The sequence below is a fragment of the Patagioenas fasciata genome, chromosome 9, assembly GCF_037038585.1.
Source record: "Patagioenas fasciata isolate bPatFas1 chromosome 9, bPatFas1.hap1, whole genome shotgun sequence".
Lineage (NCBI taxonomy): Eukaryota > Metazoa > Chordata > Aves > Columbiformes > Columbidae > Patagioenas > Patagioenas fasciata.
In genome coordinates, this window is record NC_092528.1 from 16353994 (window position 1) to 16367869 (window position 13876).

General features: G+C 36.8%; 1 protein-coding gene across 4 annotated transcripts in view; it reads right to left on the bottom strand.

The window, feature by feature from the left end:
* SLC9A9 (solute carrier family 9 member A9) overlaps positions 1-13876 on the bottom strand; it is a 193556-nt gene that overhangs the window by 85509 nt on the left and 94171 nt on the right. For all 4 annotated transcript variants that reach the window (XR_011740502.1, XR_011740503.1, XM_065844627.2 and 1 more), the window contains exons 10-11: positions 2873-2986; positions 954-1065 (exon numbers count right to left, since the gene is read on the bottom strand). Coding sequence is in view for 2 of the 4 variants with exons in the window: in XM_065844627.2 (XP_065700699.1) it covers positions 954-1065; positions 2873-2986 (226 nt within the window). In the remaining 2 variants the exon portion in view is untranslated. The remainder of the gene's footprint in view (positions 1-953; positions 1066-2872; positions 2987-13876) is intronic.

The following is a 13876-nucleotide window of genomic DNA, read 5'->3' on the forward strand; positions in this document are numbered from 1 at the left end:
CATCTCCCACTATGGTCCAGCTGGTATTAACTGACAATTTCAGTGGCTGCTTTCACCAGACGGATTTGAATGGATATAGAAATGAACAACTGTGTTCTCTAGAGAGATGGAATTATATAGGCATAAATGAGGCACCCTGATGTGGAGAACTCCTGATGAGAAAGCCTGAAATGTGGCGCATTGTATTTCACTTGTTATCTGTCTAAATAGATCAGTGTACACCATGGCTGTCAATCTAACTTTCATCTATAAAGAATTGTAATAGGTTTTTGTATAAAAAGCAAGAAAAGGAAGAAAAAAGTGCTGACTTTCTGATTTTAGAAAATCATTTTATCAATGGCTCTTGGGGGATCTGAGTTTCTGTCTTTTACTGAACAAATATTCTTAGCATATGGGTGAGTTTTTCAAAACTAGCATTAGAAAGACAAGTGGAGGTATTTCTAGCTTGTGGAAGTCCAAAAATATAGAATCTAGCCAAGGGATGATGTACAAATCAGAATAGAACTTGGCTCCCTCTTCAGGCTGGAGTACATACGAAAAGGTCTGTGGAATTAGTCTCCTGGTCTCAGATTTCAAGGTAAAACTGTTCCTGAAGTTAGAACAATTGCCAAAGACTGTGTCTGATTTGAGTATCAAGACTAATATCTTCAAGCTGGTATGTAAGCATCCTGTCAGGTGTACTACAGGTGCCCCTAAAACAACACAACATAAAACCATAGCATTCCCAAACTGTTCTGGATGTTGGACAATGAGTTGAAAGACTGGCTTCCTGGGTGGTAGGTTTCCAAAACAAGTTAATTAAAATAGGTCCAGAGCACAATAAAATTGTTGAGGATACACGCATTTGCTTCAGTAGCTTTGAAAATACTATCTTGAGTTTTAAGATGACTCCATGATAGATGACTTTATCAGTTGTCAAATGTGGAGAGCAAAAACACTAAAATAGCACTCACCTGAAAACATCATCATATGCTGAAAGTTCCTGGGAATCTTTTGTTTTCGACCCAAATTCAAAACGAAAGAAAGTGGATATATGTTGCAAGCTCTTGCTGCAAAAACTGCCACCTAAAATGTAAGTAGTTGAGGAAAATGGTGGAGGAAATACTGAAAAAAGAGAGAGTTAACTTAAACCCAATATTTCTCCAAAGTTTTAAAAGTGTAATTGAAATGAATATGAGATTATCTTCCTTCATATTTTGCATGTCAGATTCTTCTTGTTCCAATTTCATTATGCAATGCAGTGGCAGAGATTGTCTTCCCCAGACATCCTGGTTTTATATTCATCATCATATATCCCACTTCAATCACTCTGCTTTTACTCATCACATTTGTATCACATGTGCCTTCATCTTCAGTCCTTCAGTAAAATGCCTGTCATCAGTTGCAGAGATGTTATAATCTTGAGCAGCAATTTGCAAAGAATAAGTGTGCTTTTGGACTTGATTACTTTCTTATTTCCTGACAATTCATATTGTCTATATCCAACATTCTTTGCTTTTTTCCTCCCTTTTTCTTTGGAGATTTTGCAAAAGGAGTTCTTCGTTACTTCTCTGTGAAACGATCACAAAAGTTACCTGAATTAGAAACATGGGGCTATTTCAGATTTAAAAGGACAATCAGAGCTCCTTCTACATGCATTTAGCAGGTTCCGTCCTCCCCTTGTCTTTGTGGCCCTTGGGGCTCAGTTGTGGCACTCTGAGTCTGAGCCACACTGTGGCCTGTAGAACACAATGATGTACTCGAGTGGCAATGCCTGGATGTATTGTATCTGCTGGCCCAAGAGATGCTCGAAGCTCCTGTGTGCTTGGGAGAACACACCTGAGCTGTGGTTGCCCTGTGCTCAGGCACCATGCAGCCCTGTGGCCTTCTGCCAGCTTGTAGAGAGAGCTGGGGCAGAGCTGAGACCCCTGGGAGCCAGGGCTGCTCTGCCCTGCACCACCCTTCCCAGGGTGGGGATGCAGGGGACACTGCTGCACTCGCCTTGTGGTGAGGGGTGCAATGGGCTTTTGGGGCTTCTCTGTCACCTAACCCAACCTTGTAGCCAGGGGATATGTGATGCAGTTCTTCTTATTCATTTGGAAATAACAAATAAAAATTACTACAAGTAAACAGTATGATCCCAACTTTCAAAGCTATTACAGATCATCAAAAAGTGATAAGCAAAGGGCTGCTGCTCTGAGCCGAAAAAGTCATTGTGTGAATTGTCGGCATGAAAAGAATCAATATCACTGTACAAGTAAGCAACAGATTTGTTGAGAAACCACGGTAGAATTAAAGATACAGACTTTCTTACCAGTGTCTTAGGCACATGATGATGTAAATAATTCCATGTACACTAGAGATATCAAATACAAAAAAGGAAAGATTTGAGCAATGCAGAACTATGTGCTTTTTAAGGACTTTATATCATTTAAGTAGCTTTGGGGAAGTTCTGGTTATGGCACATATTTTTCTGGAGGCAGATTCACAGTTGGTAGACCTGCCCGGGTTTTGGACAGGCAAAAAGATTTTTTTTTTTTTTGTGCCTCCAGCTGCCCCCACAGGTATGTCCCAACGCACCCCCCCATTTCCCACCCCACTTGTGAACCAGTGGCCAAAGGTCCCCAGTAGGTTTAAACCTATTTGCCTTGTGGCAGATCTGCAAAACAGCAACTGTCACAAGACCATGTGCTCACCTGCATTGAGCCAGTTTTTGGGATATACATAATAAACATGATTGGCTTTGGACTTGACAAAAACTTAAGTTTTAGTATTTAAAGAACTGATTTGTTTGTTTGTTGTCTTTTTTCAAGTAGAGCACACACTATTTTTATATACATAAAATATGTATATGCATGTACATAGAGATATACTTCTTTAAAGGAAAGGATACAAATGCACCAAATATAAAAAGAGGATTGAAGATATGATTTTGAAACGTGAATAGCGCCAGTCCCATGTAACAGAAGATGACATTCTCAGCCAAAAAATTCATGAACTCGAACAACTTCAATGAGAGAGAAACAACATAATTATGACTCGTGTCTATAATTGACTGCTGTTTGTCAAAAGATTCCCTTGGAATACAGAACTGTTTAGAGGGAAGAAACAGAAATCACACCTATTTTAAGGGCGGATTTTAAAACCATTCAATTTGCTATATGGTACGCGTGGTGTCTTTTAGCTTTAAAGAAATCATAGTTGCGTGTTTGTGTGATTTGTGTATGGAAACTTGACATTGACAACTGATAAAATATATAAACAGCAAGTAAGTTAAAGAAGCTTCAATGCAAACTGTAAGGAAGCTGAGGGAATTTAACTTCCCTCGTGTTTACACAGGTGAACCTGGGAAGTGGCTCAGATCCTGATTACACACGTGGTTATGCATAACACAGAGCTGGGTATGGGCACACTAATTCCGAGAGAGAAAAAAAAACCTAAATGGACTTCTGAGAATCTGTGCCTTCAAAATATAACATGATCTTTTTTATTACCGTGAATATTATCCTGCAGATTAAAACTTATTGCACTGTATGGACATCACTATCAATTACTCATTTCAAACTAAACTATTTAAGATATCATTTAAACATATTATAAAATAACCCTAATATATATGATTATGGTAGGATTTCTTCTGTGAAAAAAAGCGAAGCCAAAATACTCGTTTGCCTTGAGGGGATGGTCTTGATTGCATTTGCAGCTGATTATATAAAAACTAATAAAATAAATTTTCATATTTATCCACATCTGGAAAAAATTAATCATTGCTGCTGAGTAACTACAGAGGAGACAAAAAGAGGTCTTTTTACTTCTGAAATCACTTCTGAGCTCAGGAGACTACACTAACAAACCCTGATACAGAATTAGGGCTGAAGTTTGTCAGTCTGTCTACAACCAGTCATACGTCACTATCTGGAATGTTACTATGGAGACATTTTATTCATCCTCAATGGGCTTATGTATTTTTTTAATATGTTTGTGCTTCTAAAAATAAATATCCAGTAACAGTCACTAGCATCTAACAAAGGAAAAATGAGAGCTGTCAGAACCATTATTTAAAACAAATTTCAGAGGCAAGATAGCATAAACCCCAGTAGTATTTGGGAAGATATTTCAGATCTCATGTCAGCCCTGTCAGTTATCCCAAGCACACATTCCATAGCCCCCATTTCATGCTGCAATGCTGAACAATGTGAAAATAAAACACAAGAAATATTTGCAAGTTAGTAGGCTTAAATTATTTAAATTAATTTTAAATGAGAGAAACTAGTGGCCAGAAAACCTCAAAGTATTGGAATCTTGTGACCCATACAAATTATTATGGTAAATCTTCACAATTCTATTTTGGGACTTACATTTATACGAAAAAAATACATATATATATATATACGTATTTGTGTGTATGTAAAAAAACTTTTGGGGAAGGGTACTGCTATGAGGAGCCATAACTGCAGGCTTCTGTTGTTGGGATAAGATAGAGATGCTCCAAAGGTTTTAAACCTGAATGATATTTCACTCTTCATTTACAAAATCTTATTCAAGGCTTAAAGAAATGTAAAGTAGATCTACTACTGATGTGCTTTGGAAATACAGTTTCCAAAACTAAAGTTTCTGTCTTGTATTTTCCAAACTTTTTGTTGACATACATTTTTTCAATGAAAACATGTTTTGCTATATTGTTGCTTTAACTGTATACTGTTTCTCAATAACATCCAATAGTACATTTAAGCTTTTACTCTTGCCTGAAGTGCTTTCCTGAAATTACTGCTCACTCCTTGTCTCCCAGCAATCTGGTCAAGATGCAGTCTTTATGGATTTCTTGTAAATTCAGTTTAGTGCATCTTTTACATTTCCCTGTAACTTTACCTCATTTTCTGGCTACATGCACCCTGTTGCTTCCTACTTTACTGCAGCTTCAAACCTCCAGAATAATTTCAGTAAGTGATTCTTACAAAGAAAAATCTGTAATTTTGACTGTGTGCTTCCAAACAACAGAAATAATATATCTTTCCTTTGCTCACTGGGCCAATGTTTCCTGTGCCACCAACACAGGCCTATTAGTTGTTTTAGTCTATATTTACAGTGACTTTAACGCTTTTTAGCCAGATACATGCAACACTCTAATCTATTGCAGTTCATGAATCATATTGCTGGACATGAACTGGTTTGTTTGTAGGAGCAGAGCACTGCTTACTTGATAGGAGATTAAATCCAGACTAGTTTCCTTTCTTTGTATAGTAAAAATCCAGGTGCTATTTCAATAGCTAATTTAGAGCAGGTTCATTTCTATTGCAGGCATTGCCATGATAGGGGCTCTTATGAAAGATTCAGTTCCTTGGAGTGGTAAAAGTAGCTTGTTAGCTTCATTCAGAGACTTCTCTATTCACTATATAGTTTGTTCCCTCTTTTTAAAAATATATCCCACATATGACGCATTCGTTAATGGAATGCAATTGATCCAATTACTCACCTTGAGTTAACAACAACTTTAAAAATATTGACTGCTTCAGAACTAGTTATTGTCACAAATAAAGTGATATCTGAATGCCTTTTCCTGGAACACAATGCTTGTAGATATAATGTGAAACTTATCCACCATCCTCCAGACTTCACTTTTATTCCTGTGTTTAGCAGAGTGTTTCATTTAGTGTTTCTTCAGCTTCTGTATTTTGTTGAACATCAATACAGAGCCCGTGGAGATGCTCCATTAAGCACTTCACTGTCAGTACCATGCAGTATAAATCCCATCAGAACACCACAATTTATTCTAAAGAGAACTTTTGAAAACCATGTTAAGAAACATCTTCCATAGAAGCATTTTCCCAAGCTGTCATGACTTACACACAAATGCTTCTCAATATTTCAAAGATGAGATATCCAGACCTTTTGATAAGAAGCAGAAGAACACGAGGAATAGGTTTTCATCTGGAATTTAGAATTTCCTGAGAGAGCCATGGAGTTGCTAGAAGAGTAGCACCATGCACATTAGCCTCTGATAAAACATTCTGTTTTGTCTGAGTGGCCATAAGCCAGGTTCATGGTCTGCTTAAATGCCACTCAAAAATTTCTCTTGTTTTGAATATGTGTGGTTGCAAGTGGGATTACTTGTATTAAAAAAAAAAAAAAAAAAAAAAAAAGTTAGGATTAGAATTTTATGTATTGAGTACTTGGAAGTATTTTGTCAATAACCATACATTTCCTTTCCTTACCTCCCACACAGACAATTCACCTCTTTCTATTCTAAATGAAATTGGCACTAAACTGCTCATCTGCTGCCATTAGTTTCCCCAAGGCTACCAGAAAATTATACTAGAAACCATTTTAATATACTCATAGTAATAAGACATTTTTTCTATATAAAAACCTCATTTGTAATGTGCTGTTTCTGTCTCTCCATGAAGTCTATAAATCTGCTTGTAGGTTTAAAGTACGAGTTGTAATAAATCACCAGTGTCAACACATTGCAGAGTAGAATATTAATTACAAAAAACACCAGTTCAGAATGAATCCAGGTACTTGGTTTAGGTGTTTAGATCAGTTAGCTACTGAAACTGGTATTTGCTTTGCTTTGGTTATTTTCTCTGTAAAAAAGGATAGTACAAAAGTTTTATCTTAAAAAAATGCCTACTAAAATTGACATAATTTGGGACACTCTTCTGCAAAGTACTGTTTGCAGTTCAGTTCTCACTGGCAGAGGAAGGAATTAGCCCAGCTTTATCTACACCTTAAGTCTTGCTGTAACCACTAAGTTTATCTTATACTGATGTTTTAACTCAAGTCAAAAATTGTATATAATATAAAAACTGTACTAGTTTATCTTTTGAATGAGATAAAGGAAGTACCTTCTCTTTTCTTCTTCTTCCTCCCCTCCATCCTCATAGTTAAGTTCAAGCCAATTAGAGAAAGAAGCTAGGCCAAAATGAGTTTTGCAACTTGACCCATTTTATAGATCTATTTAAATTTTCACTGAATATTAAAGAGATTATCTAGGTAGGTGATTAGTGCACCTGGAAGATGGGACATGCTAAGTTCCAATTTCAACTGCAATAAAAATAGAGTTCTTTAAAGGAGCCTCAAAAGGAGAAAATGAACGTGTTCTGTGACACTATCCCCTTGTGGTTAGGGAGATGGAAAATAAGATCTCACAAATCCTACTGTTTTAAACAGTATTTCTCATCTCAAGGGAATAAAGATAGTATGAAGGTATTGGGTAGGGGCTGAAGTACACCCACAACTGATTTCCAGGAAAATCTGGTTAATTCTATTCACTGATGGCAATAGTACATTCTGTCACTTGATTTAAGGCCTGTGATGGAATGTCACCTGCCTCTTGCAGGTACCTGGAAGCCTTCTCTAGTTACTTTGATTTTACTGGTAACATGGAGGAATGCCATCTGTCTAGGGGTGACATCTTACAGTGATATATACTTGCATGACATCAAAAGAGAGGGAGATTTTCAATAGTCTAACAGCAGCTAGGATGTAAAATTGATTATACTTTTTAAGAGAGATTTGAAGGTGACAGAGAGCTATTAAAATCCCAAGCAGTCAATTTTAAGTGATGGTTATAAAATTTATTATGTTTGAATAATGCTATTTAATGAGAATACAACTATCAAAAATGTTCCGTGAAGTCAAGATATTGATAAATCAATTGATTTGATTTGATTGAAATTGCTTTTCCTAACTATTTTGAATTAAAATGCAGTGAAAATTCAGACTACCATAATTTTTTTTCTGAGATTATAGAAGCCTTTATTATAGCCTAATTACTTTATTTAGTCTTCCTATTTTGATTAGAGGTTTCAAAATCAGAAAAAGGTTTGAATTTCAATCCCTTGCCTGAAATACTTTATACAGCTACAATGAATCTTCACAGCATAGTGATCACAATGCTCATTTCTCGAATAACATACTTAGAGGAAAGAATCAAATTAATGATAGAACATAAACCTGTTTATGGTGCTAATTTTGATATTCAAACATATTTCACTGTGAACTTACAAACACACTAGCAGAGAGAGATTCTTACAAGACCTTTGAGGTCCTGGGGCAAAATCCTGACCTTTTTTTGTCAGTAGGCTTTGCTACTGAATTCAATGAGTCTCACCCAAATGGATTTCTGGAAGGCAAACAATAACTTTCTATTTCCCTGTAGAACTGGGAGGTTTAAAACATTTGTAAGGCCTGAGGAAGAACGGGGAAAGTAAAAGAAATGAAGAAAACTACATCACCAAGGGAGAGGCCAGAAATATTTTGCATTTACACAGAATGGATTATTCTTTCTGGTGTAATCTATGCACCACCACCAAAGTTCAGCTTGGAAGAGCTGGATAAATTACTGGCACAGAACACGCTTCTGACCAGCAACAGTAAAGAAAAAGCGTTGGCCTCGGACATCAAGGCAACTTGTAGAAACCTTGGAGTGAACTTGTGGCAGCACAGCTGGACTCAGAGCTCCATGAGAATTTACATGTCGCCTTCAATAGACTTTGGATCTAGCTGTCGAAAAATTAATTATTCTATCATTAGTCCTGCTAAGTTGCCTAGGAAAGGGGGTTTCTGCAGACTTTGTTGTTCTTTTCAAACATGGATTGGTTCGTAAGAGAGGGAACCTTTTTAGACAAGTATCTCCCTTTCCTGCAGCGCAAACAACTTTTGCTATTTCGCATCAGGGATTAAGTTGTACCTAAAAATAACCCAAGAATGACACCTTAATGGAAAGTATCACCAAAACAGAGAGGATAGTGTTGTTGCTCCTACAGCTTGTCATTTAACTTATTTGGCTCATAACTAGAAACAACCGTTTTCAAAGTGCTTATTTATCTTAAATTCCTGAACAGAGATGCCGCAGGCACAGAGGAAGGAGGAACCACCTGTGCTCGGTTGTATCAACACCAAGTGCTCGGGAAACAGCTCTCTACGTTCAGTGGTGCTCTATTGTTTGTGAGTAGGAAGGAAGGGTCCTGTTCAAGATGGGGCATAACAGATTAGAGCTGGAAAATTGTTCGGAAGTATATAAGTACTTTTGACTGGTCAGTAATTAATGGTGGTACTAGAATCATTGTGTTTAGGGATGAATTTAGAAATTTTTGGAAACGCCGATGGCTGTTCTATTTGATGATAGAGGGATAATTACAGTAATGGAAAATAAGGAGGCTGTGAACTGCCTGTGCTGTCAAGGATTAGGTCAGTATTCTTACAAAGCTGGAATCAGAGAATAAACTATGTGTAGAAAAAAAGAATAAAAATGCTGCAAAATATTAATAACATCAATAAAAATGAAGCTGAAGTGTATGACCTATAAGTTGAAAGATACTTTCTTGGAAGGCACCTTTCTGGGGCAGTATATCACCGATCAGGTGGAAGCAGGGACATTATGCACTCACAGTGAAGAGCTATAGGGAACAGTGGTTAAAACATAAGTGAAGCAAAGGAACAACTTACAGCTTTGCCAAAGCCAATTCTAGCTAAGAAAGGAGACTTAGATGCTTTATAACATGATTGTTCTCCTTCTGGTCAAAGAAAAATAGTAAAGTTATCAATGTAATCTGGTTGTTTCTGCATTTATGTTCGAATTAGAGGAACTGCTGCTGATTTTTCAAAAGTTAAAACACAAAATCACAAAATAAGTCTTATCTTCCTCTTTTTTTTTTTCTTTCTGTGACTTGCCATCACAGTCCTAACCTCAAGGGATCAATTCAATTTCTAAGGAGGACAAATGCAATTTATTCCATTTCAATTTGCTGTGAGGAAAGATTCTCTAATATTAATTCTTGAAGTGAGTTCATAAAAACAATTTCCTTCCTTGCCAAGTTTTGTGTGTTGGAAAGAAATGCAGTTAACCTTTGACATATTAGGAACTAGTAACCACTATGAGTGAGGGTCTTTAACCTATTAGGAATTTAAAAAAAAAAAAAAAAAGAATTCTTCTGCAGATTGTGGTGCCTTCATGTTTTCCAGAAAGAATCAAGAGTGCAAAAAAATGATCTGGTGCTCATAAGATTTCCATTTCACTGCAAATCCAACATTCTACAGAACAAATACTTGCTCTCTTTGCATCTGTTCTATAGAAATTATATTGCAGCTTCTATCTATCCACGTTGATGCTTCCCTTTATAATCTGTAAAATACTTCTTTGAAAAATCCTGTAGAACTGTAAATTAAGAAAGATTCTATCTTAATCCAGAAAACATTAGCAACAGTTGCATGTGTTTTTCTGACGACATGCAGTTTTGTTTTTATTCAGTGCCTAATCTAAGATAAAAGAATGTTTATTAAATAAGTTCTCTACTTCCTGTGCCACAGTTATTTGTTCAGGATTTTTCATATGTATAGACTGTATTTGTTGTAAGTCTGTTGAGACAGGCTGGAGGGGAGTGGACCCCAGACCTTACCTCTTTCTAACCCAGGGAGAGGGCCCTCCCTCTAAGAACTGTTCTTGCTCTAACTGGTGTTGAATAGCATCAGGTCCTGATGATATTAAGCTCTATTTATTATTTTAAAAGACCTATTACTGATTAGCCAACTTTTAACTACATTACCTTGGCAGAATGCTACTCTATAGTTCTATTCAGCAGTATTATTTGCAATCACTCTGCAGTTTTTAGTACCAGTTTCTGAAGCAGCCTACTGGATTAGTAGGTACACTGATCTGCTCCTGTAGGGGAGGAATTTGGGGAATACTTTTTTTTTCTTACAATCATCTTTAGACATCTTCCCTGCCTCTTGATGTAGGCTACTATTCAAGAATTTATGATTCATTTGGACAAAAAAACAAGAAATGTGAATAGCAACTATGATTTTTGTATGTCACTTTTTTCTTTACTATTAGAGTACGTTACTTTTCTTATCTAACAGTACTCTACACTTAAAGATATAATCTACAGTGCAGACTGTACTTAGATGAGACAAATGAGACAGAACGTGAGAGGGATTTGCTTGAACATTAGATGTTTTTTAAATACAGAAAATGTCAGATGCTGGCTGGTGTGCTTTTTGCAAACAGTACAAAAGACCATCTTGTGAATAAAGCACAAGCAAGCTGTCATCAAATACAGTCAGCTTCCAAGTGCCTGCAGCTTCTAGTGTGAGTAAATAACTCTCTGTGGTGAAGGGCAGTAACACCCTGCACTTATGTCTCTGAAATACACCGAAAATTGCAGACAAATGATAATTGCAGAAAATGAACTTAGAGGTAATTATCAGGGCTGTTTATATGTGACTTTTACATAGCATGGAGTGTATGTGTGTGCATGTGTCTGCATACACTAATAGAGTGTATAAAGGCCAATGGTGATGAATATGTAGTATTATATAACGCACAAACAGGACAAAGATTAATCATGTCAAAAATACAAAAGGTACAGCAGTTGGATGAAGTTAGGGTGCAAAACCTGAAAAGTGAAAACTTGCTTTCAAAGTAAGTGTACACGAGCCCAAAGTGAGCCCATGGCTCTTTGAATTTATTTGAATTTAAATGATAGTTTCATAATTAATTTCAATGGGGCAGGTTTGCATCTGGCTGTAATGCAACTCAGCTAAAACCAACAGAAGTTGTTGGGGAAAATATTGTACAGATTTCCAGTGTTTTCAGGTCTACTAAATTACTAGTGTTCTCCTCGGTGATGTTTTAGTAATCCCACAACTGATATCAGCCCTGACCCCCCTGTTTCCCCCCCAAAAAAAAGGCACCCAGTAAAACAATCAGAAATCAAAAATCCTAAAATAAGACACACCTTCAACTGTACTTAAATCTGAGAGCTCACGACCTACTCCATTTTACATAAAATTAAGTATTTGTAGTGAAAAGATACAACCAGTCATTCTTTAATTCACCTTAAAAATAACTCCTGATAAGAATCTGTAGGAAAGCAGAAGGTGGGTGGATTAGGGAAATATCATCTGGCACCTCATACAGAGAAACATTTTTTCCAGAGAAGTATTAGTCACTACACGAATGTGTGCTGCTGAGGATGCTCAGTGTCCAGTAGGAATTCTCACTCAGAACTCTCAAGCTTACTGGCAGCAAAGCGTGGTCAACACCCCCTAACTTAGTATGACTGAAGCAGAATTAAAAGTCAAAAGCTTGAAACAAATGCGCAAACTTGCATGCCATCTTCATTGTTTTAGGTAGGTACCAAACCATGTGGAAGGACAGGGCACTTATTAGCATCCTAGTAATGATTTAGATGTTTCATCTGAAGGATTTTGACAAAGGGCACTTTAGCCCTTACTCATTTCCACAGACGGCACCAGGAGAAAGAGAAGAGCTATAGTCAGCTGTTCAGTATTTCTTGCACTATTCTACCATGTTGTACGAATATCACCTTTGAAGGGAGAAAAAACATTAATTGTGTAATGGAAACACATCTGTGTGGTCACTAAAATGATGGGATGCTGGCAAGTGCTGTAGACTATTATAGTACCTTATTTACATATATATATATTTTTCTTGCAAGCTATTGTGTGTGAATTTTAGTATTAGCTACATATTTTGAGGTGTTTTGACCAAAGATTTGTGCAGTTTTTTAGCTAATATGGAATTTTGCAGATGGTATCCCTAGAAAAAGAACCATAAGGGATCAGCACTGATCCAGGAATCATGTAAGTTAAAAAGGAGAGAGGTATAGAAAACATATTCCACATTGCAAGAATGGATCTTTGTCAGTGGCAGTTTGGTAATGTCAGAAATCCCACAACAGCTCAGATTCCTTAAGGCTTCCCATTGCTCCAGGGTTCTCTGGGCTGTGCAAAAGTGTCGCGGTTTGCAGGGGAACCAGAGGCCTCACAATATCGGCAGAGCTGCCAGCTCCCAAACCACGCGGGCTTCCATCTGTGACGAAAAGCTTGATGTTCTGTAAAGATCACAATGTCACCTATCTACCCATGCTAGGAATTGCTATCTTAATTTCTTTATCAAATTCAATGACCCCACAGTGAGAAAATTATGACCACGTTGACACAGGCTTATGTAAGTGTGAGGCAACACAGAGTTATAACAAAGGAGCCTATTAATAATACCCTCAACATTAAAACTATGTAAACCTGTGTGCTTAATAATTTTACTGCATTCCAGTTTAGCAGTGTAATGTACCTATGTATAGAAATAAAAAACCAGATGTTTTTTGCAGGTTGGTTGCATAAGAAGATAATTTGTTGATAAATTCTATATTAAAATCAGTTAAGACAATAAAGTCAAGTGTTAGTGTTTCAGACAAAGGTTAGAGAAAACTATTACCATTATGACGTAACTATATTTTAAGAAAGAATCTGAGTGGTTTTACTTAGATTATCATTTTAATTTGAACCTCTTCATTTACAGTGTAAGTAAAATCTCACTAAAGACAAAGGGCTTTGGTTCATGACATAAACCTCTATTAAATTAGTTTACCTGTATGAAAAATGAAGAAAGGCTTAAATAAAGAATCCTACCACAAATTCTTAGATGAGAGAGTTGTGACCAACTACATTTAAGGGCACGTTGTAATTGTCAACTTCTAGAAAACATGAAATTGAATAAGATATAATTTAAGCTAGAGGTAACCTTATGTACTGTAAGTATGTGATGTTGAACTGAACTCTGCTCTGTTTCAGCCCTACATGCTGATGATACAACAATACATTCTTAGCCCAGGATTAGATTGATTTTGGATTGTTTTTTCTGCCTCTGTATTCCACAGCTACAGTGATGAGGAGGGTGGCAATAATTAGGAAGGGACCTGATTTGACAGCCCATACACTTAGAGGAAATTCTCTTCACAAAACTAGATGTGCTCGATGGAGGTGCGGTACAGGGCTGCATGTTTGCATGGATGCAGACTCGAAAACCAGGGATAAGTGCTGGCTACCCACAGTAAGGAGAAACGTTTCAGAGGTCACTCTTCAAATCTCT